This window comes from Passer domesticus, chromosome 2 (genome assembly GCF_036417665.1).
Source record: "Passer domesticus isolate bPasDom1 chromosome 2, bPasDom1.hap1, whole genome shotgun sequence".
Taxonomy (NCBI): Eukaryota; Metazoa; Chordata; class Aves; order Passeriformes; family Passeridae; genus Passer; species Passer domesticus.
This window is the reverse complement of record NC_087475.1, coordinates 2,961,889-2,987,948: the sequence shown is the minus strand read 5'-3', so window position 1 is coordinate 2,987,948 and position 26,060 is coordinate 2,961,889. Positions and strand designations below refer to the sequence as shown.

The 26,060-nt window shown below is 46.8% G+C and overlaps 1 protein-coding gene across 2 annotated transcripts; it reads right to left on the bottom strand.

The window, feature by feature from the left end:
* On the bottom strand, positions 1-24,356 carry RIPK4 (receptor interacting serine/threonine kinase 4). 2 transcript variants are annotated; one of them, XM_064405883.1, is made up of 8 exons: positions 23,873-24,356; positions 15,314-15,605; positions 6,746-6,894; positions 5,957-6,006; positions 4,790-4,948; positions 3,842-3,948; positions 3,083-3,335; positions 1-2,145 (listed from the first exon to the last, which is right to left on the bottom strand). In XM_064405883.1, exons 1-8 carry the CDS (start codon positions 24,052-24,054, stop codon positions 968-970), a joined length of 2,370 nt encoding a protein of 789 aa, XP_064261953.1. In that variant the 5' UTR covers positions 24,055-24,356; the 3' UTR covers positions 1-967. The 2 variants fall into 2 exon arrangements, with proteins under 2 accessions (XP_064261953.1, XP_064261957.1); XM_064405887.1 differs by lacking the exons at positions 15,314-15,605; positions 23,873-24,356 and adding an exon at positions 14,993-15,260.
* Between the last annotated feature and the right edge of the window lie 1,704 nt (positions 24,357-26,060).

The following is a 26,060-nucleotide window of genomic DNA, read 5'->3' as shown; positions in this document are numbered from 1 at the left end:
TTGTGGAACACAATCTTTTATTAATAACAGGCCACATTTGTACTTTGAAAAGAGTGAAATTAAAAGGTGTATTAAAACATACCCACTCTAAGCAATCTATTTTCTTCAGTAGAAAAAAAGCGTACAACAGGTAGAAATCCTATATACACAGTATATCAGTTCTAGTCATCAGCCCCTCCAAACAGTGTTTTACAAATTGGTACAATGATGTTAGAACAGACCATCCAGTTCCAGTCCAGTATGAATTTCAGCTCCTGACTTGCTCGTTTAAGACAAACCACTAAGCACCTAGTCCAGTTTACTGATCTCAGGATACATACAAGGTAGTACTGTACATGAAGACAGCAGTAATAAGCTTTTACTTCTGCTTAATTTTTTTGGAATCCTGCCTTGTTATTAAGTCTGCCTCATAAACTTTGAGTATGTGGAAATCTGTAATCAATGTCTCCATTAAAAAACTTAGCAGAAACGTGATTAACTGTACCTTAAAGAGCCCTTTCCTCAACTGCATTAATTTCAAGCAGACTGCTGCTGTGCTTATTCTACACTGGAGGCTTTCAGCCCAAAATATCAATTGCTGCAATGAACCACAAATCTATGCCATCTTTTTTTTTTTCTTTCTGTTTTGATGAAAATAAAAAAAAAAAAAGCATGTTAGTTCTTAAATTAGTTTGGCACATAAGAAAAAAAAAAAAGCAGGGAGAACACACAAGTTGCATCCTTCTCTCACAACGTCCTTGGGGAGGGGAATGTCTGGATCCAGGCAGGGTGGGCAGGCATGGAATGAGTAACACAGACCACGGCAGACTCCAGCTCTTGGCCTTGCACCTGGCCTCAGTCACACTCAAACACCTCAGTCCATCAGCTGCCACCGCTGGTGAGCGCATCCCTGCACAGCTGGAGAAGGCCCTGAGCTCCAGCAGCCTCCTCACACCAGATTAAAAAAGCACCACAGGGCACCTTTTGCTTAAGTGTCACTTAACAACACGGTAAGTGAGCTATTCCTGCCGTGCTGAGCAGGGGGGAGCGGGGTCTGGCACTGGGGTCTCGGCATGTCAGTGTGGGCCCCGTGCTTCAGGAGAACCTCCACCGCCTTCGCGTGCCCCCCTCGCGCAGCCAGGTGAAGAGCTGTGAACCCCTCGCTGTCAGAAATATTGATATTTTCTGCACTGACCAGTTCTTCTACTACCTCGGAGTGCCCGTTTTCCGCAGCAAGGTGCAGCGCTGTCCTGTTTAAAGGGCCCCTGGCTAGAACGCTGGCCCTTTCATCCACCAGCAGCTTTGTTGTGGCTAAGTGGCCGCTGCGTGATGCCAAGTGCAGCGCCGTGTATCCTTCTGCCGTGGCAGCCTCGATGTCTGCCCCGTGCTTGAGGAGCAGCCTGGAGGTGCTGGTGTGGCCGGTTTCGGCGGCGATGTGGAGAGCAGTCTGCAGGAGCCCGTTGCGGACATTGACGTCCGACTCCAGGTCGATGAGGAGGCGGGCGACGCGGTAGTGGCCGCGCTGGGCGGCCAGGTGCAGTGAGGTCCTGCCGTCCACGGTCTGCACGTTGACGTCGGCGCCGCGCTGCTTGGCCAGCAGCTTCACGATGGGGAGGTGGCCCTGCCAGGCGGCGTAGTGAAGGGGCACCCAGTCGTCCTTGCCCTTGACGTTCACGTTGACGCCTCTTCTCAGCAGGATGCGCACGATGTTCTCCTGGCCGTACTGGCAGGCTATGTGGATGGGGGCTCTGCCCTCAAAATCCACCTCGTTTAAGGACGCGTTCTTGTCAAGCAGCATTTTGGTGCTGAAATCATCCCCGTTCTGGGCAGCAAAATGAAGAGCGGTCCACTGGTCCTCATCTTTGGCGTTGACGTTGATTTTCCTGGCCATAATCAGTTCCACGATGCTTTTAAATTTCTTCTCGATGGCTACGTGAAGAGGGGTGGACCCTTTCTTGTTGGTGAGGTTCGGGTTAGCGTTGTACAGCAGGAGCCATTTGACACATTCTTCTTGACCTGCTTCAACAGCCAAGTGCAGAAGACTGGAGTTCCCATCTAAAACAATATCAACATCTTGAGGCTGGAGGATCTTCATCAGCTTGCTGGTATCTCCGGATAAAATCGCCTCTGTTAGCTTCCTCTTCTGTATGTCTGTAGTACCAATATCTAAATGGATACAAGGAAGAAAAATTTTACCACGAAAAACATTTTACCACGATTACCATTTTTACCATGGTGGTGAAACACTGGACCAGGCTGCCCAGAGAGGTGGTGGATGCCACGTCCCTGAACACATTCAGCCTGATCTAGTTGAAGATGTCCCTGCTCATTAAAGGTCCATTCCAACCCAAACTGTTCTAAGATTCTATGGAAAAGACAGCATCACAGTTCTGATACCCATCAAACCTTACCTGCCCATGGTTTCAGAGCTGCCTGCACAGCAATTCACCCCACCTTGCTCCACAGAAATCCCTAAACATTTTCAGGTCAGATTTGGGCCCCCACTAACTCTCTCTGTTGTGGCATAAAGACCAAAGGATGTTGTGGTTGATCTCTTTGTACTAACCATTGTTTATCTAACTGGAAAAGAGATGTCTGGGGTTTGCAGCCATGGAATGAAAAGTGAGGGGGTCTTTATCACAATGGCCCCAGGGGTTGCTCAGAAGGTGGCTTGAGTCCTCTCAAAAACTACAGTCCTGAGGTTTAGGCTTGGTATAACTGAAAAAGCCACAAACTCAGCTGACCTAACTGGGCAGTGGCTTTAATCCCACGTCAAGCAGGATGCTGGACTAGTAGTGACCTCCCTTCCAACCAACCTCTACATGACTGATTCTGTAATTGCTTTAATGGGAGTTTACTCCTTTACAAAAGTAAATGAGATTTATTATTTCTCATTAGATCATTTTTGAGAGCCACATAATTTTTTTGGTTTGTTTTTATTTTTTCCTTTTAAATAACTACCTCCAGTAAACAAATTTGTAGTGCTGACAGCAAGAGAAAGCAAGGCTAACAGTAATTTCCAGAATGTTATTTATTCTACTCTCCAACCCATTGACTCCCATGCCCCAATCCAAACAACTACAAAGGAAAACCTGACCATTACCTGAACTCTCCCGTTCAAAGGAAAGGGAAAGGGATCCTCTGGATGAAAAAGCTGAATCTACAGATGAAACTCCTGAAAGCCGCTTGTCACTGGAGGCAAGTTTGGACTCAGAAGAGCTGCGGCTGAGATCCTCAGGGCCTTCCATAGTCTGTGAAATCCCTGAATCCAACTGGGACAACAACTCTGAGAGACTGTAATCCTTAACTGATGGTAGAGCAGGCTCCTGTTTCTTCTGAGATAGTGCACAAATCCCCTTCAAGAGAAGCACACAAGCATTTTAGAAAGGTCAGAAAACAAAACTGAGCAGGAGGCCCTACAGAAGAAACATACTTTTTTTTAGTTTGCAGGTAGCCTTCAAACACTGTATTAAATGAAACCTATGAATAAAGTCACTGATTTTTTTTCAGAAGCAGGAGAGCAGTTTCCATCAGTCACTAAAGCCACGTGGCTCTTCTGTCTATGATGGTTTTTAAGATCAGCCACACCCACACAGTTCCAGCCTTTATTTCCTAACTGTCCTGCTAGCCCTGTAGAGAATAAGATGCACTTGCATTTGGTTCTGCCCTGAGGTTTTCCTGAGCTGGTCCATGCCCCTGCTGCCATTTGTGCATCCCAGTCCTCCACCAAGACTGACTTCTATCAGGCAAGGTGGTGCTCAAAAGTAGCAAAGAGAAGGTTGCTTGGTACTTTCCAGGTCATAAAGGAGCCTGTTCCTCTCAAAACCCTGCAAGTTTGAACAAGAAGTGAAAGAGAAAATACCTTAGGCTGCTGCTCTGGGGCATTCTTGGTGTCCAGGTCCTGAGTTATCATCTCTTTTGTTTCATCTTCTGGTTTTTCACAAAGGGCCTCTGTTTCTGAAGTGATTTCTTCAAAGAAAACAACGAATGTTTTAGTGCTTGGGTTTTTCAGGAGAGTTTCTGAGATACTCTGCTGCCTTCCTCTATCAATTGAACTTAAAATCTCTGAGACACTGAGGGAGAAGGACTCCAGTGCTGACCATTCCATCCAGCACCTCCTCAATGGGCACAAGTGTGCAGCCAAGCCAAGGGGACACTGGGCTGCCCAAACAATTCATTTTCAGTCACACCAGACTGCTGTTAACAGGGGACACACAGCAGGACTGTACTGCTGGCAGATTTAGATATGTTTTTTAAAAGATGGAATCCCTCAACCCTTCAGGAAGACAGCTCTCCCATCCTTATAAATGAAGCTACACCCTCTGCACACTTGAATTCATAGCAGGTGCTTTGGACAAGTTCAAACCTTTTACTGGCAGAGAAGTAACTGTACAAACTGTTTCAATACAAGAAAACAATTCAGTTTCTCAACATACAACAGTACAAATTTCAAGAGCCGGTCCCTTCAACGCTTTGGTACACTGCAAACCACACCAGCTCCAGCTTGGCTTATGTCCTGACACTCACTATCAGAAATAAACATCATTTCTGGCTAAATGGACCGACTGGCTCAGTACAATGCTTATTCCTGGCGTGTTTACATAACGCCATCATGGTCAGACATGTCCTCAGATAATCCCTTCCTCCACAAATGAGTAAGTGGCCTGTATCATTGTCTCCACCACACAATGTGCTCTATTTACTCTGTCACAGAGCTCCTCAGCCTTTACCCCAGGGATTAGCAGAGTCCTGAGCAATAATGTGACTCATAGAAGAATAAATGGGCAGCCAAGTTAAGAGGAAATCTTACCTTGAAATGTTGGCCGTTCACCAGGATCATCTTGCCAACATTTTTGCATCAGTTTGATCAAGTTATTACATGAATGAGGTCTGGATTTGGAAACAGCAGGTAGCTCTGGGCGGTGGCCTTTAACTACTTTTACCATAATATGTAAAATGTTGTTTTCCTCTGCAAAGCAAAAGCACACAGATTAAGATGTCCCAGCAAAAGGAATCACTTCTCCTTTTCCCAAGAGCATTAAGAGTGCATTGGGCTGAAAATTTGTTTTCACACTTTTTTTTCTGGATTTCTTATCGATAGGGCAAAAAATTGATAGTTGTCTTCTCCAACAAGACATTTTTTAATGCAGTAACACCTGCTTCTCATGTATCATTTAAAAAAAAAACAATTGTCAGCAAGTGACTGTGTTCTTTTTTAAAGAACAAAAGGAAAAAAAAAACCCTCAAACAATTCTTTGCTACTTCATTTTGGATTTCCGTATCTGCTGTAAGAAAACAGAACCTTAGGTTTTATTTAGACCAGGTACCTGAACTATTCATAAAGGTGAAGGAAGAACACAAATCAAGAGGTGCAGTAAGGCAGCTCCTGACTGTAAATCAATCACTGGGCTGAACGGAATCCCTCACTGGGAGAAAAACCAATAGTAGACTGGAACTTGTTGGGACATGTTTGCTATACATAGGCCAGTCACAGACACAGGAAAGTCATGAAGAATAAACAGCTGCCTGTTGAGGTGCATTTACTGCAGGGTGGAACAGGGCTTATTCTCACAGACAGCTTTTCTTTCTTTTTGTTTTTTTTTTTTGAAGGAACAAATCAGTACCCACAATCTACAAATAAACTAGAGAACCTCTCTACAGAGGAGCTGCTCCTGAACAACAGCAGAGCTGCCTGCCAAGTTGGCTTTGCCACACACTGATCTGAGGCTGTGCAGCAAACTCCAGCAGAAGCAGAAATGTGCAGACAGGGGCCCCTGCAGCAAAACAGGTTCTGTTTTCATGACATAGGACAAAGGAAAACTTTAGCTTGTGATCAGAATTTGAGAGCTTAAACGTGTCCACCACACAAGATTGTCAGAATTTGGAGGTCATGCACAAAACTCTGGGGCTGGTGGGGCAAGAAGTGTGCTTATCAGTGGGAAAAAGGAAAAATAATCCAAGATAACACACAACTTACCTGCAAAAGGCTTCTTCTGTGTAAGAACTCCCCAAACGACGATGGCAAAGCTGCCAAAAAAATTTTTAAAAGGTAAAAAAAATTCTAGAAACTTTTTTAACCAAAAAAACCTCACAGAAGTGTAATTTATTTTCCTTATCCCACCACTTTTGCACCTAATTCAGCTGATGAACACACAGAGGAAAGCAGCTAAGAACCATGATTTCAAAGTCTTGCTTTGGCAGGCAGGAACCTGAGGCAGCAAATGCTGGATGCTGCCAAGTCCTTGGTAGCATTTACCAACCACTCCAAATTCACCCCAACAAAATCAGAGAAAGCATTGCAGTGGGTTTAATTTAATGCTTCTGCCCTGCAAGATGACTTTAAATAAAAGAATTTAATTTAGAATAAGAGATATCTTTTTAATCTAAAGCTGTGATTTCCTTTTCCTAATAATCTTGCCATGAAAGAAGAGCCAAAGACACAGTGATGAAATCCACTGAAGATAACTCAGAATTTTATCACACACTCAAAAAGTAGGTCATGATGTACCTTTAGGAGGGAAATTAAAAGTGGGCAGAGTGCATCCCACTGCCAGCTGCCAACACATAATTTCAAGAACCAGGATCACCTGCAGTTTTTAAAAGGCCTCTACCCCACAAACACTTTGCAAAACCCAAAGCAAATGTGACACATATCAAGACGAGGCTCAAACTGGATTTAGGGGTTCCATGCTTAAAAAAAAGTTTAAAAGGGCTCATTTTACCAGGTTACTAAAACAGCATTCAGGTGTTTTCATAGTTCACTGACCTGTACACATCATGTTTGGTGTCAAAACACCTGTTCTTCTCCTTGATGCGCTCTGGAGGAAGATAGGCAATCGTGCCACACAAACCATCCATGCTGATGTCGTGGGAATGGGACAGGCCATTGCACTTTGCAAGCCCGAAGTCAGAAATCTGAAAAAAATTAAAAAAAAAAAAAAAAAGGAGGAAGAAGGTGAGAAAAGTGCATGGTACCATCAGACTTTCAAGGTGTTCACAAAATATTTCCTGCAAAGAACAACAGGATCACCCAACAAATACAGTGAAGTGCTGTGCAGAAATATTAAGCCAATAAAACATCTCTGGAAGCATAATGCTATGGTAGGTTTTTCTTTATGGTTAAACTAAAAGAAGAAGAAGGAAAAAAAAAAAATAAAGGCAAGCAGTTTCTGCAAGCAGCAGCATGCCAGCCCATTACATAGCAAACACAACAAACAGTCAAGACAATTTATTGTAATTTAAACCAGTCGAATTTAGCTACTGCAAACTACTTTAATGTAATTATTGGCCCTGCCACCCCCTTTCCCTACATAACCTCACAGTGTATGAGGTGTTTTAAACGCCCTGGCTCTCCAATGAACTCTGGAAAATCACCCTTTCAGGTGTCCCTGTCACACTGACCATGCCCACGAGGACCAAGCCCAACAGCAGAGCCACCAAGTGCTAAAAAACCCAAATGGAAACACACACACACACACACACACCAAAAACCCCACACTGGGAACTCTTTTTGGCAGCCAGGAGATCCAGCAAGTCGGTGCAGTGACGCAGGGAGCACAGCTGAAATGAGCACAACAAGTGACAGCAAGTTTAGAAAAAGGACACACCTCCACTTTAATTTGAAGTGTCAAGCAAATATGCATTCATTTGCTCTCAAAGGCATACCAATCATCGAGCAAACAGATAGCCCAGGAATTTCCTTTGTCTTATTTGTTTCCCACTGGACAAAAATGTCTATTATGCCAAGTGGTAATTTCAAGAAAAGTCAAGTCTTTTTGGACCACTGAGCCCACTGATTTCTGTCTGCATGTCAGATAAATTCCCCCTCCCCCTAACTTATACATTCCTTTTATCTAATAAATACTCAGGTTTTTCAATGACTCATCCCCTTTTGATCTTCACAGCTTCTCCTTTGAGAAAGTTTTCCCTCAAAACAACAAGCATAATTAAAAAAAACTTTTTTTTTTTTTTAATAGGCTCCGACTGTACACTTTAAGATGTTTCTCTCTAAAGATACCACAAAACTAGTTGTAACATGTGTCCATTACTGGAAAGGGAGAAAACTGCTGCCAGCTTCAGCCTCCTGGAGAACAGACACGTTACACAGCCATGCAAGGAATCTCCCTTTGCCATAAAGCAAACAAAGCAACCCACACAGCTTCAGCAAGAACTTCTCCCATGGACAAAGAGCTCAGCAGAGGAATTCTGAAGAGGTGGAGAAGTCCTGCACCCTAGAACACAGGTATGTCCGACCTGTTGTCCCTCTGTAGGGTAATGTGGGAATGACTTGAGAACAAAATAACTCACACAAAAGAAAAAAAAAAAGGAAAAAAAAAGAGGGGGAAAAGGGAAAAGGCAAAGTTATCTGGAGGAATAGTTTCTCATCCTTGTGGAGCTACACTCTCAAGAGAGGGATTGCTGGACTCCTCAGCAAGACAAGCACTGGAGCCCAGTAAAGCAGCAGGAAAACCCTTGTCCACATGCCAGGTCACCCTGGGAAGAGTCAAACTGACCACCACAGGAAATGCTGCATGAGTCTGGGGCACCCGGTGTGCTCCACAGGAGAACAAAAGCCCAACCCCAGCATCACAGCAGGCTGTGGTGTCAGGCTCATAAATGAACTGAACCCTGCAAGTCTGAACGGATCCGACGTGGCGAAGCGCTGCTCTCCTTTGATTAACGTGAGGCAGAGGCTTGTGCACACCTCAAGAAATCCAGGCATAATTAAAGCCACACACCTCCCTCTTTGTCTAAACAATGGCGTGTTTCCTACTGCCTGAGTTAAGAAATAAAGAGATGAAATGCAGGCAGCAGGGTGACACTCCTGTGTTTGGAGCCACCAGCTACGGTGTGTGAATCTAAGGCTGGGGGCTAAGGCAGAGCTGAGCACTCCAGACAGAAAAAAGTCACCCTACAAACTAAGAAACATCTAAGCATACACCCTCCCTGGGCTAGCAAGAACTTCACCTTGTGGAACTGTCCCTACCTAGTGTGAAGGACTGGGTCTTATGTCAATTAATAAAAAAATCACCTGTAGAGCAGGGTTTCAATCATACCAAATTCTGCAGGAGAAAGCAGTGGAAATTGAGGAATTGTTATCTTGCAGGCTGCAACAAAACAGCAACGTTCTGCAGGCAGCTTTTTGTGGCTTTTATTAGTTCCTCTAGGGCGAATTTTCCACGCTGCATGGTGTATTTAGTCATGCAGGCTCTTTAAACACCAGTGGGAACTGCGCAGTGGGTGGAAGACACAGCCATTTAACTTGCCTGGTTTGCCTTTAAATTGCTGGCCAGGCACCTCGTTCTGCAACCCTTTGCTGGGGAAGGCAGTGAAAGTGGAGCACCCTTCCCTGCTCCTTCCTCCACATCCTTGCTGGTCCCTGCAGCCCACCCCAGGCTCTGCCCTTCCCCTAAATTCTGAGGGAATCCACAATCTCGCTCCTCACGTCGATGCCTTGGGAAAGCTGACCTAGAGCAGAGGCTGGACAGAGCTAAAGAATAAAGCAGGGATTTATTAAAAGGATCTCCTCCATGGATCCACCTGGGGCAGCACCAGAGCCCAGCCAGGGCTGCACCCAGGATGAACCCAAATGGTCCCAAAATGAACCCAAGATGAACCCAAATGGTCCCAAAATGCACCCAGGATGAACCCAAATGGTCCCAAAATGCACCCAGGATGAACCCAAATGGTCCCAAAATGAACCCAAGATGAACCCAAATGGTCCCAAAATGCACCCAGGATGAACCCAAATGGTCCCAAAATGCACCCAGGATGAACCCAAATGGTCCCAAAATGAACCCAAGATGAACCCAAATGGTCCCAAAATGCACCCAGGATGAACCCAAATGGTCCCAAAATGCACCCAGGATGAACCCAAATGGCCCCAAAATGCACGAGCGCTGCCGGGGTCTCTCCCTGGGCTCAGCTCTGCTCCATGTGCACATTGCAGTTCAGTGTCCAATCCCAGCTGCAGCCCCTGCAGTCCCATCCTGCTTGTTTTTCTCTCTGCAGCCCACGGGGTTTGTGCTCCTGGGCTGAGATTTGGATCATTTGTCCTTGGTGCCCAGCTGGAGCAGGAATTGTTTTGTCTCCCTGCTCTGTGCACAGAGCTCACCATCCCCTCATGTGAAGCTCAGAATCACACACTAAAGCAGCACAGAATGTGAAAAAAGCTCAAACCTGAGGCATCAACATCAGTGATCTCAGGTAGGTCCCTTCAAAAGCACACGTGGCAGTAGCAGGGGAGACACGGAGGCGACAGACTGCTGCATGCAAAACCCGCGGTGGGAGCTGGGGAGGAGGGAAAGGAGGGAGAGGAGCCTGGGCCAGAGCCCACGCAGGCTGGGGATGGTTCATGTTCACGTTCATGTTCATGTTCAGGCAGCTCTGCTCCTTCAAGGGCTGCATGAGAACCAACACGTGAGCACCAGGCAGGGATGGGAGCTGCACGTGTTTTCCTGCCCGCTTCCAGCAACGCTCGCTTTACTGAAGGATTCCGAGATCTGAAGATTTATATTTATTTGTTTTTATTTTTTAGTTCAGTTTGTTTTTTAACTCGGTGTGCGCAAGACTTTCTCTGCTTCTACCATTCGTGGATCTTTCCATTATAGATCATACAAAAACGCTCACTTGCAAAGTTTTAGATGCTTTAAGAAATTATTTTTGTCATTTTTTTCTACTTTGTAATTTTTATTTTTTTTTTTGAAAATAGAAGATACACTCACATAGCCACAACAGCTACTACAGTCAGCTACTCCCAAGCACTTCAGGGATCAAGTTCCCAGGAACAAAATGAGTGCTTGGAAAGTGCCTTTTTTTACTGATGACTCCCGACAGGCTGCCCTGAACTCTGCTCTCACCTCCTGGTGTCCTGAACTGTGCACTTAGCTCCTGATGCTTTATATCATTTTTCTGCAAGCAAAACTCAAGAACCCACTGCAATGCACTCAGGGACAGAGTTCACCAAAAGGTTTTCTGCATCAAATCCACTGGATTAATTTTTAATCTCTGCTGGAACATCCAGTATTTGGCTCTGTACAAAGTCTCTGCACCTGGATATTGAGAATGCCCCCACATTTGTCTGTGGGGTGTTAGGGTGTCTGGTGCCAGGGGAAGTTTCCTTTGTTTCTTTTTTCTGGGGGTAGAGGGAAAGGCTGTTACATTTTTGTTCTTTAAAAATGCCTGAAATTTTAAAGAAATTTGCATGGGTCACAGATTTGGACTACTAAAAATTATGACTAAAATTTAATTCCAAATACCAACAGAATCTGCACTTCAAATCCATGTCTTTATGAATAGGTTTTTTTAATTAATGCACTTCAGTTAGCTTCTAAAATAAATTTTTCTGAAACAGACTTCATTTCCATCCTTTTCCAACCTGCCCAGAAACTTTTAACTCCTCCAAACCAGTTTCAGATGGGACATTTGTAATGCTCTTTTCAGAAGCAGCACAAACCAAAGCCAAACACCCATTTTAATCCGTCGTGAATCTGCATTACTGTCACAGGGATGGTTTTGTTCCCTCCCCTGTGCCACCACAATCAGATCAATCAGAGAATTGATCACAGTGCAAACCAGCTTTGTTGGTTGGGATTAAAGAGCCAAGCAACAACAGCCCTGCATGGAAACCTTGATCAGGAAGGGTAGGAAACAAGCAGAAGGGACACACAAAACAAAGGCTCTCCTCATCTGTAATAACAGGAGAGCAATTGCAGCTGATAAAAAAGTGGCTGTGCTACCTACATCAGGCAGTCTAATAAAAAGAGACAAGTGCTCTTTACCAGCCTGGCCCCTGGGTACTGCTTGGACCTACAGTTAACCACCTACATGAAGAAGCTTTATGATCATGAAATTTGCCATCTGAATAGGCTGTTTCTAACTTCATTCTCAGAACTTTTGCAGCTGAAGCAAATAACAGTGAAGACCACAGAGGCAGGACCATCAGCAAGGTACAACACAGCAGCAAACTTCACACTGGTTTAAACTGGAGAACTGGAGAGGGGAGAAAAGCAACTACAGAGAGCTTAAAGCCCAGCTGAGAGCAGCTCATTCTGCTTCAAGTTCCTTATAACCAAAATGCAGGAGATAAAAAACAACTGGTCAGGCTTGTCTCTGTGTGTACATGAACTCACACATATATACATGTATGTCTGCGTACAAATACACATATGACAAGATGAGGAGCTGCAAAAAACCCAGGCTGGACAGTGAGAGAAACAAGAGCATAAAAACAATGTTTCTGCCCAGAAGTATTAAGCTGCAGGTTGGCTTAATTTTAAACAATAAGTGACACTCTTGACCATGAGATTTTGGAGACAGAGATCACGAGGGCATGGTAGCTGGCAGCAAGCTGGGCATGAGATTTCTGCACGTGCTGAGGTGTTTATTCTCCTACCAAGGGCCCTGCAGAGATCACATTGCAGCAGGGAAGGAGCAAACTGCCAGCCCACGAGGGCAGAGCTGGAATGTGGCATTGCTTCCCCCGTGCCAGCGATTGCCACATCGCAGCAGCTCAGGGGACACATCCAGAATGTGTGTGGAGGGCAGGAGAGCTGAAGAACGAGCTCAGAAGATGTGGTCCAGCTGAGCAAAGAAACAGATGTCAGGCAGGATGTAAATATTGGAAGATTGAATATGAGGAACACTGGAGAAAGGAGCAAGGGAGGATCGTGCTGGTACAAACAGGAAAAAAAGGCTGACATGAAGAGAAGACAAAGCCTGCCTGGGTATGGAACAATCCTGCCAAGGAAAGCACAGTGTTTAAGGCAAACAAGATGGAGCAGGACATGGCAGGGAAGGGAGCTCCCAGCACCAACTCACAAGGGAGGATGGATGCATCCACCTCCCAAAAAACAGCAAACCTTTCCCTTGCTCTGTTCACATCACACACAAACATTTAAAATCACCAGGGAATCCCCGCAATGTGCCTTTGCTGAAGTTAATATTTGTCTATCTATATCCCTGCCCAGGCTAATGCCATCCTCCCAATTATCCTCCCAGTTCAGCTCAGGCTTATGTAATGGCCAGGCTTTATGATATGGAGGCACCCACTTGATGATAAGTTCTGTGCAGCAGCACTGCCTGAGTCACCAGCCTCACTCAGGGCTTTACAGTGAGCACAGCACTCGTAAAAGGAGCAGGGTGTGTTTGCATTTAACTGCAGGATGGCACAGCAGCATTTCCAGTGCTCTCCACTGGAAGACTGACTGCTTCCTGGCTCAAGGGCAAACAGTTTGTAAAAGTCCTCCCTACCTCCAAACTCTTCTCCTGCAGTCTGCAACATCTCTTCACTCACCTTAGGACTCTGTTAGGGACAGGGCACATACTAAATTAATGCTGACATCTAAAAACACTTCAATCAGCAGCTCCATTAGCCTTCCAGCACGAAAATGCACATTAAATCAAGCTGCAGGGTCTGAAATTTAATTGTAAATTTCACACCACACAGAAAGAAGGTTCGGGGCCACATTTTTAAAGTGAAGGCACCTCACAGAATATGTTCATCTCTCATTTTGTATATGGGCATCTGTGCCTGCATTGCTTCTTGGAGGGCTTTCCAAGATGCCTGTGGATGTAAAAGACTGCTGGCTGGAAAAGATTTGGATCAGACCATTCCTTTCTGGACTCCACAGAAAGGATGTGAAGACCTTGATGTGTTTCATACAGAAGCACATCAGGGATGTCAGCAATGACCTCACCAGAGACTTTTCTATTTTTGTACATTTTGCACTTTGCCCCCAGTGTTACATCACCACGCAGATATAGGCTGTGCAGCAGGCAGAACACCAGGCACTTCAACCTCCTGAAACAGTGAGAAAAACACAGCCTTGCTATCTGGGCTCATGGATGAGTCAAGAATCAGGAATTTAAGAAGTTATGCAAGCAAGCATGAACTTTTAAGTAAATAAATACTTAGCAAAGGCCTCTCAGCACTATTGTGTGAGAACAGGCTTTCAGCAGCTGAAATCCTGATGTTCTGGTCATAATAGCATGACCACCTGTAGATGCCTCCTACCTCAGAAAGAAAATTCTTCTAAGAAATAAATGACTAAGAGGCCTAGTAAAAAAGCTGAGACCGTCACAAGTGTGATTTCATTAGTGGCACACACCTCTTATGGCTCCAACCCTATAATGACATCAGGAAATCTGTCTTCATTTAGTGAAAATTTCATTTTTAGAATGATACAGGCAAGACCAAGGGTACTGGATCAGTGAGGGGGCCAGGAGACCAGGGAACAGATGGATTATGGCACTGCTAAAAAAAATTGAACACTAAAAAAAACAGGGAAAAAAACCATATTTCAGTCTCTGTGCTCTCTAGAAAGAAAGTTGAGAAAGCAAACACAACCTCCTTGGTCCAGCTGACCACAGAATCTCCAGCAGAGAAGGCTAACAAGTTTGCCTGTTTACTCTGGAAATGGATAACGAAAATAATTTCATGCTGTTACAGCCACAAAAGAAATTCCTTCCAGCGACCTCTGGTATGCATGAACAGTCAGGACAGAGATCCTTCCTCGCTGTACATGCCCTGAGCAAATGGAAATGAGCTGCCTCTGGGAAGGCTTCCCCAGGCTCCAGCTGTAAATGAGATCTGTGCATTTAGTGGTGCAGACAGAGAGCCAGAACAAGGCAATCATGGCAGCTGTGCAGTGGCAAAGGTGATTTAGTGGTTCACACCACTTTTCTCCCCCTGTTCCCAAAGAAATTTGTAGCAGGACCCATTAGGTCTCAGATACAGAGCTCACTGCATCCTTCTAAAATTTCAGGGGGGTTCTCACAAGTTCCCTAACCACATCTCTATTTATGTGCTAGAATGGTGCATAAACCAGCTGCATTCATTTAAGGGCTCTATTTGGGTGGATTTTAACGTGGGAATCTGAGGGCTTGGGTCAGTGGGCATTTCTCTAATTCTAAAGGAATGTTGCTGCTTTCTCTCAGGCTTTTTGCATCTGGCAGGAGGCCTGGGGGACCATGGAAAGGTTGGACACCCTGGCACAAAGCATCCAGTGCATACCTTGACGTGGTAGTGGGCATCCAGTAGGATGTTTGCAGGCTTGCAGGCTTTTCTCCCCCTGTTCTCAAAAACATTTGTAGCAGGACCCATTAGGTCTCAGAACCAGAGCTCACTGCATCCTTCTAAAATTTCAGGGGGGTTCTCACAAGTTCCCTAACCACACCTCTATCTACGTACTAGAATGGTGCATAAACCAGGTGCATTCATTTAAGGGCTCTATTTGGGTGGAGTTGAATGTGGGAATCTTTTTTTGCATCTGGCAGGAGCCCTGGGGGACCATGCAAAGGTTGGACACCCTGGCCCAGAGCATCCAGTGCGTACCTTGACGTGGTAGTGGGCGTCCAGCAGGATGTTTGCAGGCTTGAGGTCCAGGTGGAGCAGGGGGGGAGCCATGCAGTGCAGGAAGTTCATGCCCACCGCCGTCTCGTGGATGATGCGGAAGCGCAATTCCCAGGGCAGGGGCTCGGAGGCCAGGAGCTTCTCCAGGGACCCCGTTTCCATGTATTCCATGACCAGGCCCACTGGCTCTCTGCAGATGCCATAAACGGGAAGGATGTAGCGGAACTTTGCCATTTCCATCTTCCTGGCTTCTTCCAGTAACTCCATGCGCTCCCTGGGTGGAAGAGAATGGGAGGTGAAGGATGGAGCAGCTGCTTCTCCTCAGGCCAAGCAGCACAAAAACATTTCTTGTAAAACCCAACACATTTCCATATTTACTGATTTGGGGTTTTATGCTTTCCGTGGTAGGCTGTGGAAGAGGTTTTACAGTGACTTCCGTGAGCCAGAGAGAAGTTTGATCAGAGGATCCATGTATACCCCTGAAAGAATTTCCTACCAAGGTCACTGACATAGAAACCAAGAAAGAAAGAAGGATAAATAAGAGAAACCTGCAGTTGCCTAGTCCAATGAGCACTTTGTTTGTCTCTCGTGACCAATGAGTAAAGTGTAAACTTAGGAGCTTTGTAAGAATGTATAAAAAGCATTCATGCTAGAATAAAAACAGTTCGAAGCCTTCTGAAAATGGAGTGTGTTGCTTTGTATTGTCTCTGTCTCAACTATGAGAGCAGGCAGCTCCCAGCTGCAGGAGCACAGCCCTACACTTCTGCAGGGTGAATATCCCAGTGCAAAGCCCATCTCCCTGCTTTGATGGTTATGCTGTGCTGTTCAGAAAGAGGATGATACCCTCATAGCCCAGCTTTACCACTGCTGGAGCTCCTTGGGCTGAACTAATTAACTTTTGGTGAGTCACAAGGCTGTGTTAATCGGAAGAGAAGCCAGACAGCATCTCTTCAGCATCCTGAGTGTTCAGAGCCAAACCTTGGGAGAGGAATCCTTGGACCCAGCACTGAGGGGAGCAAACTGCCCGCTGTAACCAGGGAGACACAACAAAACCCTCCCCAAAACACAGATGTGGGAAGTCCAGAAGGGCACTGGCTCAGCCCCAGCAGGTGCTGAGCACTCCCAGCTCACCATTCCCAGTGATGTAACAGGCCTGGGCCTGGCAGCTGGAATGAGCACCCCGGGTTGTTTACAGGTCACTTCAGCCTGACCCTGCACAGGGGTCAGTGTTACTCAGCCCAAGCTGCAGCCTCCCAGGTCAGGACCCTTAATTGCTGTGTGTTTCTTCTGCACCTCACTCACAGCCTTCTGCAAAAACCTCCAAAGCCCCAGGTTTGAAACAGGAAACAAGGCTCCTGTCCCCAGGCTGGCTGTGCCCACGAAGAGGGGCCACACTTGATGGTTTAAAGCCCCTTCAATCTGTAAAAACTGCACTGTCAGTGATTCTGAACCCTGCCCAGAGCAGCTTTGGGCACTGACACATCACTGTTGCTGCCACAGATTCACAGAAGAGGGCACAGGGAGGTCAGACAGGTAATATTTCCTGAGCAGACCCTCTCTTATTACACAGCAGCTCCTGCAATGCACCCAAAGATGCGCACACTATCTAATGGACAACAGTAAAAGGACAAAGTCTGTGCTCTGTGCCACCAACAAGTGATGCCAGTCACCACTGTGGGAGCCTCATGGCAGAGCCTCAGCTCAGACAAACTATTTTGGTTTTAAAATTTCAAATCCAAGGCCAGCATTGTGCACTTCTAAAAAGAGAAAGCACCAAGTCCAGCCTGCACCCAGCCAAGTCTTCTCACGTGTCCCCCAGTGCCTGGATGACCTGGGAGAAGCTGAAGCACAGCCTGTGAGGGACTCTCAGATTTTGGGAGCTGTCATTTGGCCCTCAGACTCGGCAGCAGGACACTCCCCAAGGCTGGGAATGTGGTCTCCTGCCTGCTGCTCACCTGCTGCAGGTAACATTTCCCACCAGGAGCAGCAAACCCATTTAAGAGGCAAGATCAGGCTGAAAAATGGTTTAAGGAGGGACTGTACACGCAGAGAGAGAAACAAAAAAAAGATAAGGGAGATCTTTTCCATTAACCATGTTGGCTCCTGCTGCTCCCTACAGCAACTTTCTTGTGAAATAATTGCCTTTGCAGACAAGTACCCAGTTTGCTCTTTGGCACGCTGGAAGGGAGCGCCCATGAATAACACAACCAACTCCTTGCCCCCAAGCCACACGCATAGCCAGCATAATTCACCCAGCATAATTCACCGGGCCTGGGCTGAGCTGGAGTCAGGGATGTAAAATACCTGTCTGAGCCCTCCCAGGCACAGCGAGAGCCAAGGTCTGACAAGAACCACTAAGACTGCTCGGGATGGGGTGCTCAGGCTGGCAACAGCCTCAGAGAGCATCGCCAAAAGCACGGATTGGCTGCTGGAAATGGGGCGTTTTCTAACAAACCAGAATTCTCTGTTTCATTAAAGTAATGTTTAAAAAAAAAGCTTCTGCTTGGACCAGATCCAGTCCATCGAGTGAATTAAGAGAATAACAGGCCCTCTATCTAATTTGCCAGTTTAAATAAAGCCCCCATGCAACAATTCCCACCCTTAGCACTTTCCCATACCCAGAGCATTCAAAACCAATCAGCCAGAGGCCTGGCACAGCCCGTGGGCTTTGAAACAGCTTTCCAAAAGACCCCATCCACCTTCTGAAAACAGAGAAGGAAAGAAGACAAAAGGAGCGAAGGAGCCAAAGCAGCTGCTCGCACAAACACTACAAAAACAGCTCTTAAAGCAGGATCTCCTCCAGCAGGCAGGGATCAAAGCTCTCTCCCATCCCTTCCCTTTCCCCTCGCAGGATGCCACCGGCGCTGGGCACGGAGCGAGGCGTTCTGGGGGCGCCCATCACCCCAAAAAAAGGCTGTGCCCCCGGGATGGAGCCGGGAGCGCATCCCGCGCACCAAAGGATGCTGGGCTGCTCGGTTATCCCGTGCTCGGGGTGAGCCCGGGCCGTGCAAAGGGGAGGAAAAGCAGAGCTCCTGGTGGGGCTTCTCCCTCGGGAGATGTAGGTGTAAGGCTGTGCTGGAATGGTTTGTTGTTTCATACCCGCGCGGTTGAAGAGTGGGAATTGTCTTCCCTAGGCTCGCTCCAGGAGGGTATCCTAACTTTATTGTAATGAAGGACAAAGAAAAAAGGGAGAAGAGGGGGGAAAGGGAGGAAAGAGGGAGGAAAAAGGGGGGAAAGAAGGGGGGAACAGAAGAGGGAACAGAAAAAACAGGGGGAAAAAGAACGGGGGGGGAAGAAAAATGAATAAAGAAAAAATGACAAAGGGAAAAAAGGGGGGAAGGGAAAAAAGGGGGGAAGGGAAAAAAGGGGGGAAGGGAAAAAAGGGGGGAAGGGAAAAAAGGGGGGGAAGGGAAAGAAAAAAAGAAAATTAGAAAAGGACAAAGAAAGAAAAAGAAAAAGAAAAAGAAAAAGAAAAAGAAAAAGAAAAAGAAAAAGAAAAAGAAAAAGAAAAAGAAAAAGAAAAAGAAAAAGAAAAAGAAAAAGAAAAAGAAAAAGAAAAAGATGAAAGGAAAAAAGAAAAAAGAAAAAAGAAAAAAGAAAAAAGAAAAAAGAAAAAAGAAAAAAGAAAAAAGAAAAAAGAAAAAAGAAAAAAGAAAAAAGAAAAAAGAAAAAAGAAAAAATGAAAGGAAAAAAGAAAAAAGAAAAAAGAAAAAAGAAAAAAGAAAAAAGAAAAAAGAAAAAAGAAAAAAGAAAAAAGAAAAAAGAAAAAAGAAAAAAGAAAAAAGAAAAAAGAAAAAAGAAAAAAGAAAAAAGAAAAAAGGAAAAAAGAAAAAAGGAAAAAAGAAAAAAGAAAAAAGAAAGAAAAAAGAAAAAAAGAAAAAAAAAGAAAAAATAAAAAAGAAAAAAAGAAAAAAAGAAAAAAGAAAAAAAGAAAAAAAGAAAAAAAGAAAAAAAGAAACTTACACACAGGACAGCTGAGGTCATGCAAATGATGGGCTGCACACACTTTCTCCTGTAAATAGTACCAGCAGACAGGAGCCCACACATCAAGAGCTCCAGCACTGGGTCCAGTGCCAAAAGAGCATCTCTGTCACAAAAGTCAGTACAGATCACTCATTTACAAAGCAACTAGAAACACACCATGAACTGGAGACCTCCAAAGAGCTGTCTGCTCCCACTCCACATCAGACAGACAGGGCTGCATTCCTTGGATTCTCCTGGAGACACAAGGGCCTTGCTCTTGCCCACTGCCCCAGTCCCCAGGGCCCAGCCCTTGTCCCACAAACCCTGCCACAAGAACAGCAGGAATTACAGCTGTGCCTGCATTTGCATGGATCCAATCTTTGTGCCCTAGAGATAACACTGCTGTAAAACTACAACCTTAGACTCACCAGGCAGTCCTTGCAGTTTTATATTCCCCCGCCACCACCACCACATTTCCCTAATGGAGTCTGAGACAGAGCAGTTAAAAGTTGCTCCAGAGAAACTCAAAAACTGCTCCAGAGAAGCTCAAAAGTTGCATTTGGGGCCATTTGTGTGAGCCAGCTCCAGACACAGAGCAGCCAGGCTTCTCCCAGCCCAGGGAGATCCAGCCCTCAGGAATTTCAGCCGCCTCTTCACAAAGTGCTGGTGGTGCAGATGGGGCTCCACCAAATTACACCACCCCTGAACATCCTCAGGAACTCCTCTCACCTGCATCAGGGCAGAGGTTTGAAGAGCATGCAGTGGCCTCTGCTCTGCAGGGTACAGATTTAACAACTTCCACACTGCTGACTCGCAGAGAAGAATGTGAGAAGACAAAAACCACTGCTTGGTCAGGGCAGAGGGAAGGGTGGGAAAAAGGAAGAAAATCCCTTTTTTCAGGTTAACAGATGTCAGATGTCAGCCCTGCTAGCAGATCCGTGCAGTTCTGGTACCAGAGGAGCACAGGACAGGCTCTCCCCTCCTCTTTAAGGAGCACAAGGTGACTCTTAGGTTCTCCCTACACAGAAGAGACATTCATTCACCTTCACCTCCTAAATAAAAATGCAGCATCCACTAACAGCGAGGCATTTTCAAAACCTCCTCAATTTCAAAGTCCTGCTCCATTCCCAAATCCAGGATGTGCAGAGGGAGATATATGTAGGGCTTTGCTTGGTTGTTTTGTTTTTTTTTTCCTTAATCAAGAAATTTTTCCACCTCCACAGCCTGTAGTCACCCCCATGGCCAACACCTCCAGGAAAGATCCCTCTCCAGGAAATGTTACACCTTACAGTCAGCACGTTTGTGTTCAGCAGAAGAAATCAGCAAAGGATTCTCTCTCTCTCCCAGCTTGGCACTGTTTTTCTGCAGCCCGCATTTCCATTCTGGCCCACACGGGTAAAGAGAAGAGACTTCACTGTCCTGGGGGAGAGGCTCCTCCACCCTTCAGGGTCTCAAAAATCTTTTGTTCCGATTTATCTTGAACCTCCCCATCCTGAGAGCATCCCGAGTCCCAGGAGAGAAAGGAGATCTCAGGAAAGTGGGAGCAAACAAGGTGTTAGGAATGGAATTTGGCTGGATTGTCTGAGAGGGCTTGGGCTTAAAGGTAAAGAACACTCCTGGCTCCGCACTCAGTTTTTCTTCTGCTTGAGGCCACTTGGCTCTATGATGTGATAATTGCCGAGGGAATTGCTCCAGATCTCTCACTGTCTGCAGGAGCACAGTAAGAGAGACTACACAGGGTATTACCACCACCAAGCCATTACAAACAGGGTTTTTAATGTGGTACCAAATAAATACATCAGAAAAAAAAGCCTCTGTGCTTTTCAGTTAATGTTTCTGATACCACTGGCAATTCTTCTAACTCTTCACAGGGTTCCAAGAAACAGCTAGTCAGGCTAATCTCCTGGATTAACAATCTAATTACACAGGCTTGTTGCAACCTGCCAGCTAAAGAGGCTGTGTTTGATTCTGTCTGTGCCCCCCGCCCCACCATTTGAATAGCACAAGTTTATTAGAAAAGTTCTGGGTATAAAGTCTCAGGATAACCATCTCCTGAAAGGGGGTTGATAGAACAGCCCAAGAATCAAATGAGCAATTAAAAAAAAAAAAAAATCAGTTTACATCTATTTAGCAGAGGCAGCTCTTTCAAAAGCCAGGGACACTCCAATTTCTTATCAATGCTCTCCTCAAGCATCTGAAGCACAGATTCTGCAGTAAAATAAATTAGTGTTTCAATGAGTGGTTTATTAAAATCAATCAGAAGCTGCAGGAGCCCTATGGCCTCAAAGTTCCCAATTCTCAGGGCATTTTTTGCCCATTGAGCTGCATGTTTGTATGGTCTTCCAGTATTTGCACACCTCATAGCCACGGAGGGACAGGTGGCCCTCTACTGCACGTGGTACATATTAATATAGAGATCTGATAGCAAATATCAAGATTAATTATTAAACATTAAACTAATAAATATTAAAATTAATTACTAAACATATTAAAAAAAGGTGTAGCATCCTTTGTCTCAGAGTGGAAATTAACTTCTGGAGTAAATTTCTAGATGTACACTGCAAATGAAAAGTTCCAGCTTATTTTTCAGACACGTTTTAATTTCAGCTTCAAAATTAATCACCCATGGTACTATTTTGATCAATAAGCATGAAACCTAAAATCTCCTTTGAGGTTTTAACAGTAGGAGGCTTGCAGATCAGCACAATGAAATGCACTCTGCAACTTCAAGGTCTTTTCCATTTTATCCACAGACAGCACAGTTACCCTATGCATAGAGTAAACTCTCCCTCTCCAAAGGACATTTAATTTCATTTACTGCACTCTATAAGCCATGCCTACTGCCAAGTCAGCAACTCAGATACTGGAAAAGATGCTCAAGTACCCCAGAAATCCTGCAGAAGATGGGTTTACAAACGTTTTCAGTCTTGGGCTAGCTGATCTCCCTCTTTCTGTAGGAAAGGCACCAACAGGAAACGTTTTGTGACTGAGCCAACCCACGTCTCAAAAACTGAACTGCAGAATCAGCTTGTAGAGATCCCAAAGAGCAAGTGGAGCCGGGAAAGCTTCAGGAACACCACCTGGCATATTCACTTTTCTGTGCACAGAGAGAGGCTGAGCTGCTGGAAGCCACCCTAAAACACAGGGATGTTTCCAAAGATGCACCTGACAGCCTTCCTCTCCTGGGAAAGACCTGCCCTCCATAGCTCCCATCCCTGGAGGCGTTCAAGGCCAGGCTGGATGGGGTTTGGAGCCACCTGGGACGGTGGAAGGTGTCCCTGGTCACGGCAGGGGCTGGAAGGGGATGAGCTTTAAGGACTTTCCCAACCCAAACCCATCTGGGATTGTGTGAGAGCAGCACAGCCCATCATCCTCACCGAGGACACAACGAGTGGCAGAGGGGAGTCCCGCCGTGGGGCACCTTCACCTGCAGCACAACACACCTGCGAGGACTCACCCCGAGCAGACAGACACACGGACACATCTCCCAGCACGGCTCCTTTCAGCGCCCGCTCCCTAAAGACACCAAAGGGCGCTCCCCCGACCACATCAGCCACAAATCCCGCACCCCTGAGCCAGGCCTGGCTCTTCCCAAGGCCCTGCATCCCATCCCAGACTCATTCCCACTCCTCCTGCCCTTCCCATCCCATCCCGGCGCGGTCGGTGCCTGCTGGGGCCGCAGCGAGCCCGAGCAAGCCGGCACACGCACGGCCTGGGCAGGGCAGGAATGCTTTCCGCATGGCTCCGAGGGACAGCCGGGACACTTGGGCTATTCCATGGTTCCCAGGGACAGCCGGGACACTTGGGGTATTCCATGGTTCCCAGGGACAGCCGGGACACTTGGGCAATTCCATGGCTCCGAGGGACAGCCGGGACACTTGGGCTATTTCACGGTTCCTAGAGAACCAGAAGGACATTTGGGCTATTTCATTATTCCCAGGGAACAGGCATGATATTTGGGCTATTCCACGGTTCCCAGGGAACCCTCAGGACATTTGGGCTATTTCATTGTTCCGACGGAACAGGCAGGACATTTGGGGTATTTCACAGTTCCCAGGGAACCCGCAGGACATTCACGGTTCTCAGGGAACCCGCAGGACATTTGGGCTATTCCATGGTTCCTAGGGACAGCCGGGACACTTGGAGTATTTAGTGATTCCCAGAGAACATGCAGGACATTTGGGGTATTTCACGGTTCCCAGAGAACGGGCAGGACATTTGGACTATTCCATAGTTCCCAGAGAACAAGCAGGACATTTGGACTATTCCATAGTTCCCAGAGAACAAGCAAGATACTTGGGGTATTCCACGGTTCCCAGGAACCCGCAGGACATCTGGGCCATTCCACGGTTCCCAGGAAGCCGCAGGACATCTGGGCCATTCCACGGTTCCCAGGAAGCCGCAGGACATCTGGGCCATTCCCCGGCTCCTGCTGCTGCTGCCGGGCTGTGCGGCTGCACACCGGGAGCGCTCGCTCGCCCCGCGGATCCCCGGGCTGGCCGAGCGCTCGGAGTGCCTCTGTGGGAAGGCTCCCTTGTCCCCCCACAGTGTCCCCCACTCCCTCCGTCCCCCCCTTACTTCTCATCCACATGGAGGCTGGGCGAACACTTGATGGCGAGCCACGTCTTCCAGTGCAGGTGCCGCACCTTATACACCTGCCCGAACCCCCCGGAGCCGATCTTCTCCCAGCTGCTGAACTCGCTCTCCTCGAAGGTCTTCAGCAGCCCCATGGCCCAGGGCGAGCCGCCGTCCCTCGCCATGGCCGCAGCCGTGCCCGGACCCGCCCGGCTCCGCGGAGCGCAGCGCTGCCGAGCGCCCGCCCAGGTGACTCAGGTGTGCCGGGGGGACCGGGCTGCCGTCACTTCCTGGGACGGGCCGGGGGTGGGCTCTGCACGGCTCCTGCTGCTGTCCCGGGACAGAGCAGCGCGGCACTTCCCGGGCTGTGGCAGCCCCGGGGCCGCGCTCGGGTCCGGAGCATCCCGGGCGCGGCGGGAGGGGAGCGCTGCTGGGCTGTGACAAACAGTCTGTGACAAATAAACATCTGTGACAAACAATCTGCGACAAATAAACTGTAAATAAAGCAGGGGGAAAGCGCCAGCCACCTCGTTCCTTTTCTTCCTCCTGCGAAAAACGTGTATTTTGTGACTGGCTTTCCGCGGGTATTGAAATGAATGTTGTGTGTTATGTTGGAAAGTTATGCTGTATTAATTTTCTTAAGTAGTGTGTTAAATATAGGTTATAACATAATAGAAGATATGCTATATAAGATATTTTTTTAAATATCTTTAAAACTCGCACCAGATAGCAGCCACAGGACACCTAAATCTTTCAGAGAAAGAGAATTTATTGCTCCTTTATCAGCAGAAAACTAACTTCTTCCCACCTCGCTCAGACAGGAAGATGGCATGAGGATTAAGAGGAAGAAGTTGACAGTGACTAGTCAGAATCCTGTGTTTGAATGGAATTTATGCATCATGTATGAGATGTATGAATATGCAACAGGCGATTGTTTTTAAGGGTTAATCCTCTGTTAACGGAAGTCTTTTTTCGGGCTTGTGTTGCCCAGAAAAAGGTACCCGGACATCCGTATCTCTTTGTTTTTATTGTCTCATATTGTCTTAATCTCAACTGTTCAAATTTTATTACTCTAATTATATTACTATTTTTCTAACCATCTTATTACTATTAAACTTTTAAAATTTTAAAAAACAAGTGATTGGCGTTTCTCACATTCCCCTGCCCAGGGAAGGGCAGCGGGTCCCTGTCCCTCCGTGCCTTGAGCCGTGCATCCCTGCAGGGAGTGCAGGACCCCGGCCAGCCTGCCCCAGGCTGCTGCTGTCCGTCCTGTCACGCTCTGAAACAACATTTCTAGGCTCCAAGAAGCTGTTGCTGAAAACTCTGATGTCTCTGGGTTTTAGTTGCATGTGGGATTAGAAGCTTTGATGATCCCAGCACTAGATTTCAGTGCCTGCATCCCTCTGTGGATCTAACTGCAGGGACACAGGACCTCCAGAATTGTTTTGTTTGGAAAAAACCTCCGAGATCACCTGGTCAATCTCCACCTTGTCAACTAAACCATAGCACTAAGTGCCATATCCAGTTTCTTGAACACCTCCAGGGATTGGGACTCCCTGGGACCACCCTTTCAGTGAATAAATTTCTCCTGATTCCAACCTAAACCTCCCGTGGCGCAGCTTGGGGCTGTGGCCTCTCATCCTTGTTCCCTAGGAGCAGAGCCTGCCTTCCCTGGCTGCCCCCTCCTGCCAGGGAGTTGTAGAGAGTGAGAAAGTCCCCCCTGATCTTCCTCTTCTCCACACTCAACACCCTCAGCTCCCTCAGCTCCCCGTCACTGGTCTGACTCTCTAGATCCTTCACCATCTCCTTTGCTCTTCCCTGCACACACCTCAATACCTTGCCTGAATTTAGGGGCCCAAAGCTGGACACAGGATTCAAGGTGTGGCCTCAGCAGTGCCCAGCACAGAGGGACAATCTCTGCCCTGGTTCTGCTGGCACAGGCCAGGTGCCATTGGCCATTTTGGCCACCTGGGCACATCTGGGCACACCTGGGCTGGTGTCCAGCTGTGACCCAGGCCAGTGGGTGCAGGGTCTCACCCTGAGATGCTGCAGTGGAAGGAAGCAGCCTGCACCCTTTGGTGTGTAACAGGACTGGTGAAGAGGCTGTTCCGACCTGCATCCCAGCCTTCACACCTATCCCAGGTCTGAAGGTTAATAAAGCTGCTCTTTGTTTGTTACACCGAGTATCAGA

What these genes read in the sequence shown, in the direction of transcription:
- RIPK4 (XM_064405883.1), bottom strand. Translation starts at nt 24,054, where the DNA reads ATGGCGAGGGACGGCGGCTCGCCCTGGGCCATGGGGCTGCTGAAGACC. An exon ending in ACAGAAGAAGCCTTTTGCAG is followed by an intron (nt 4,949 to 5,956) that starts GTAAGTTGTGTG and finishes TTTGCTTTGCAG; the next exon opens with AGGAAAACAACATTTTACAT. An exon ending in CCCCAGAGCAGCAGCCTAAG is followed by an intron (nt 3,336 to 3,841) that starts GTATTTTCTCTT and finishes CTTCTCTTGAAG; the next exon opens with GGGATTTGTGCACTATCTCA.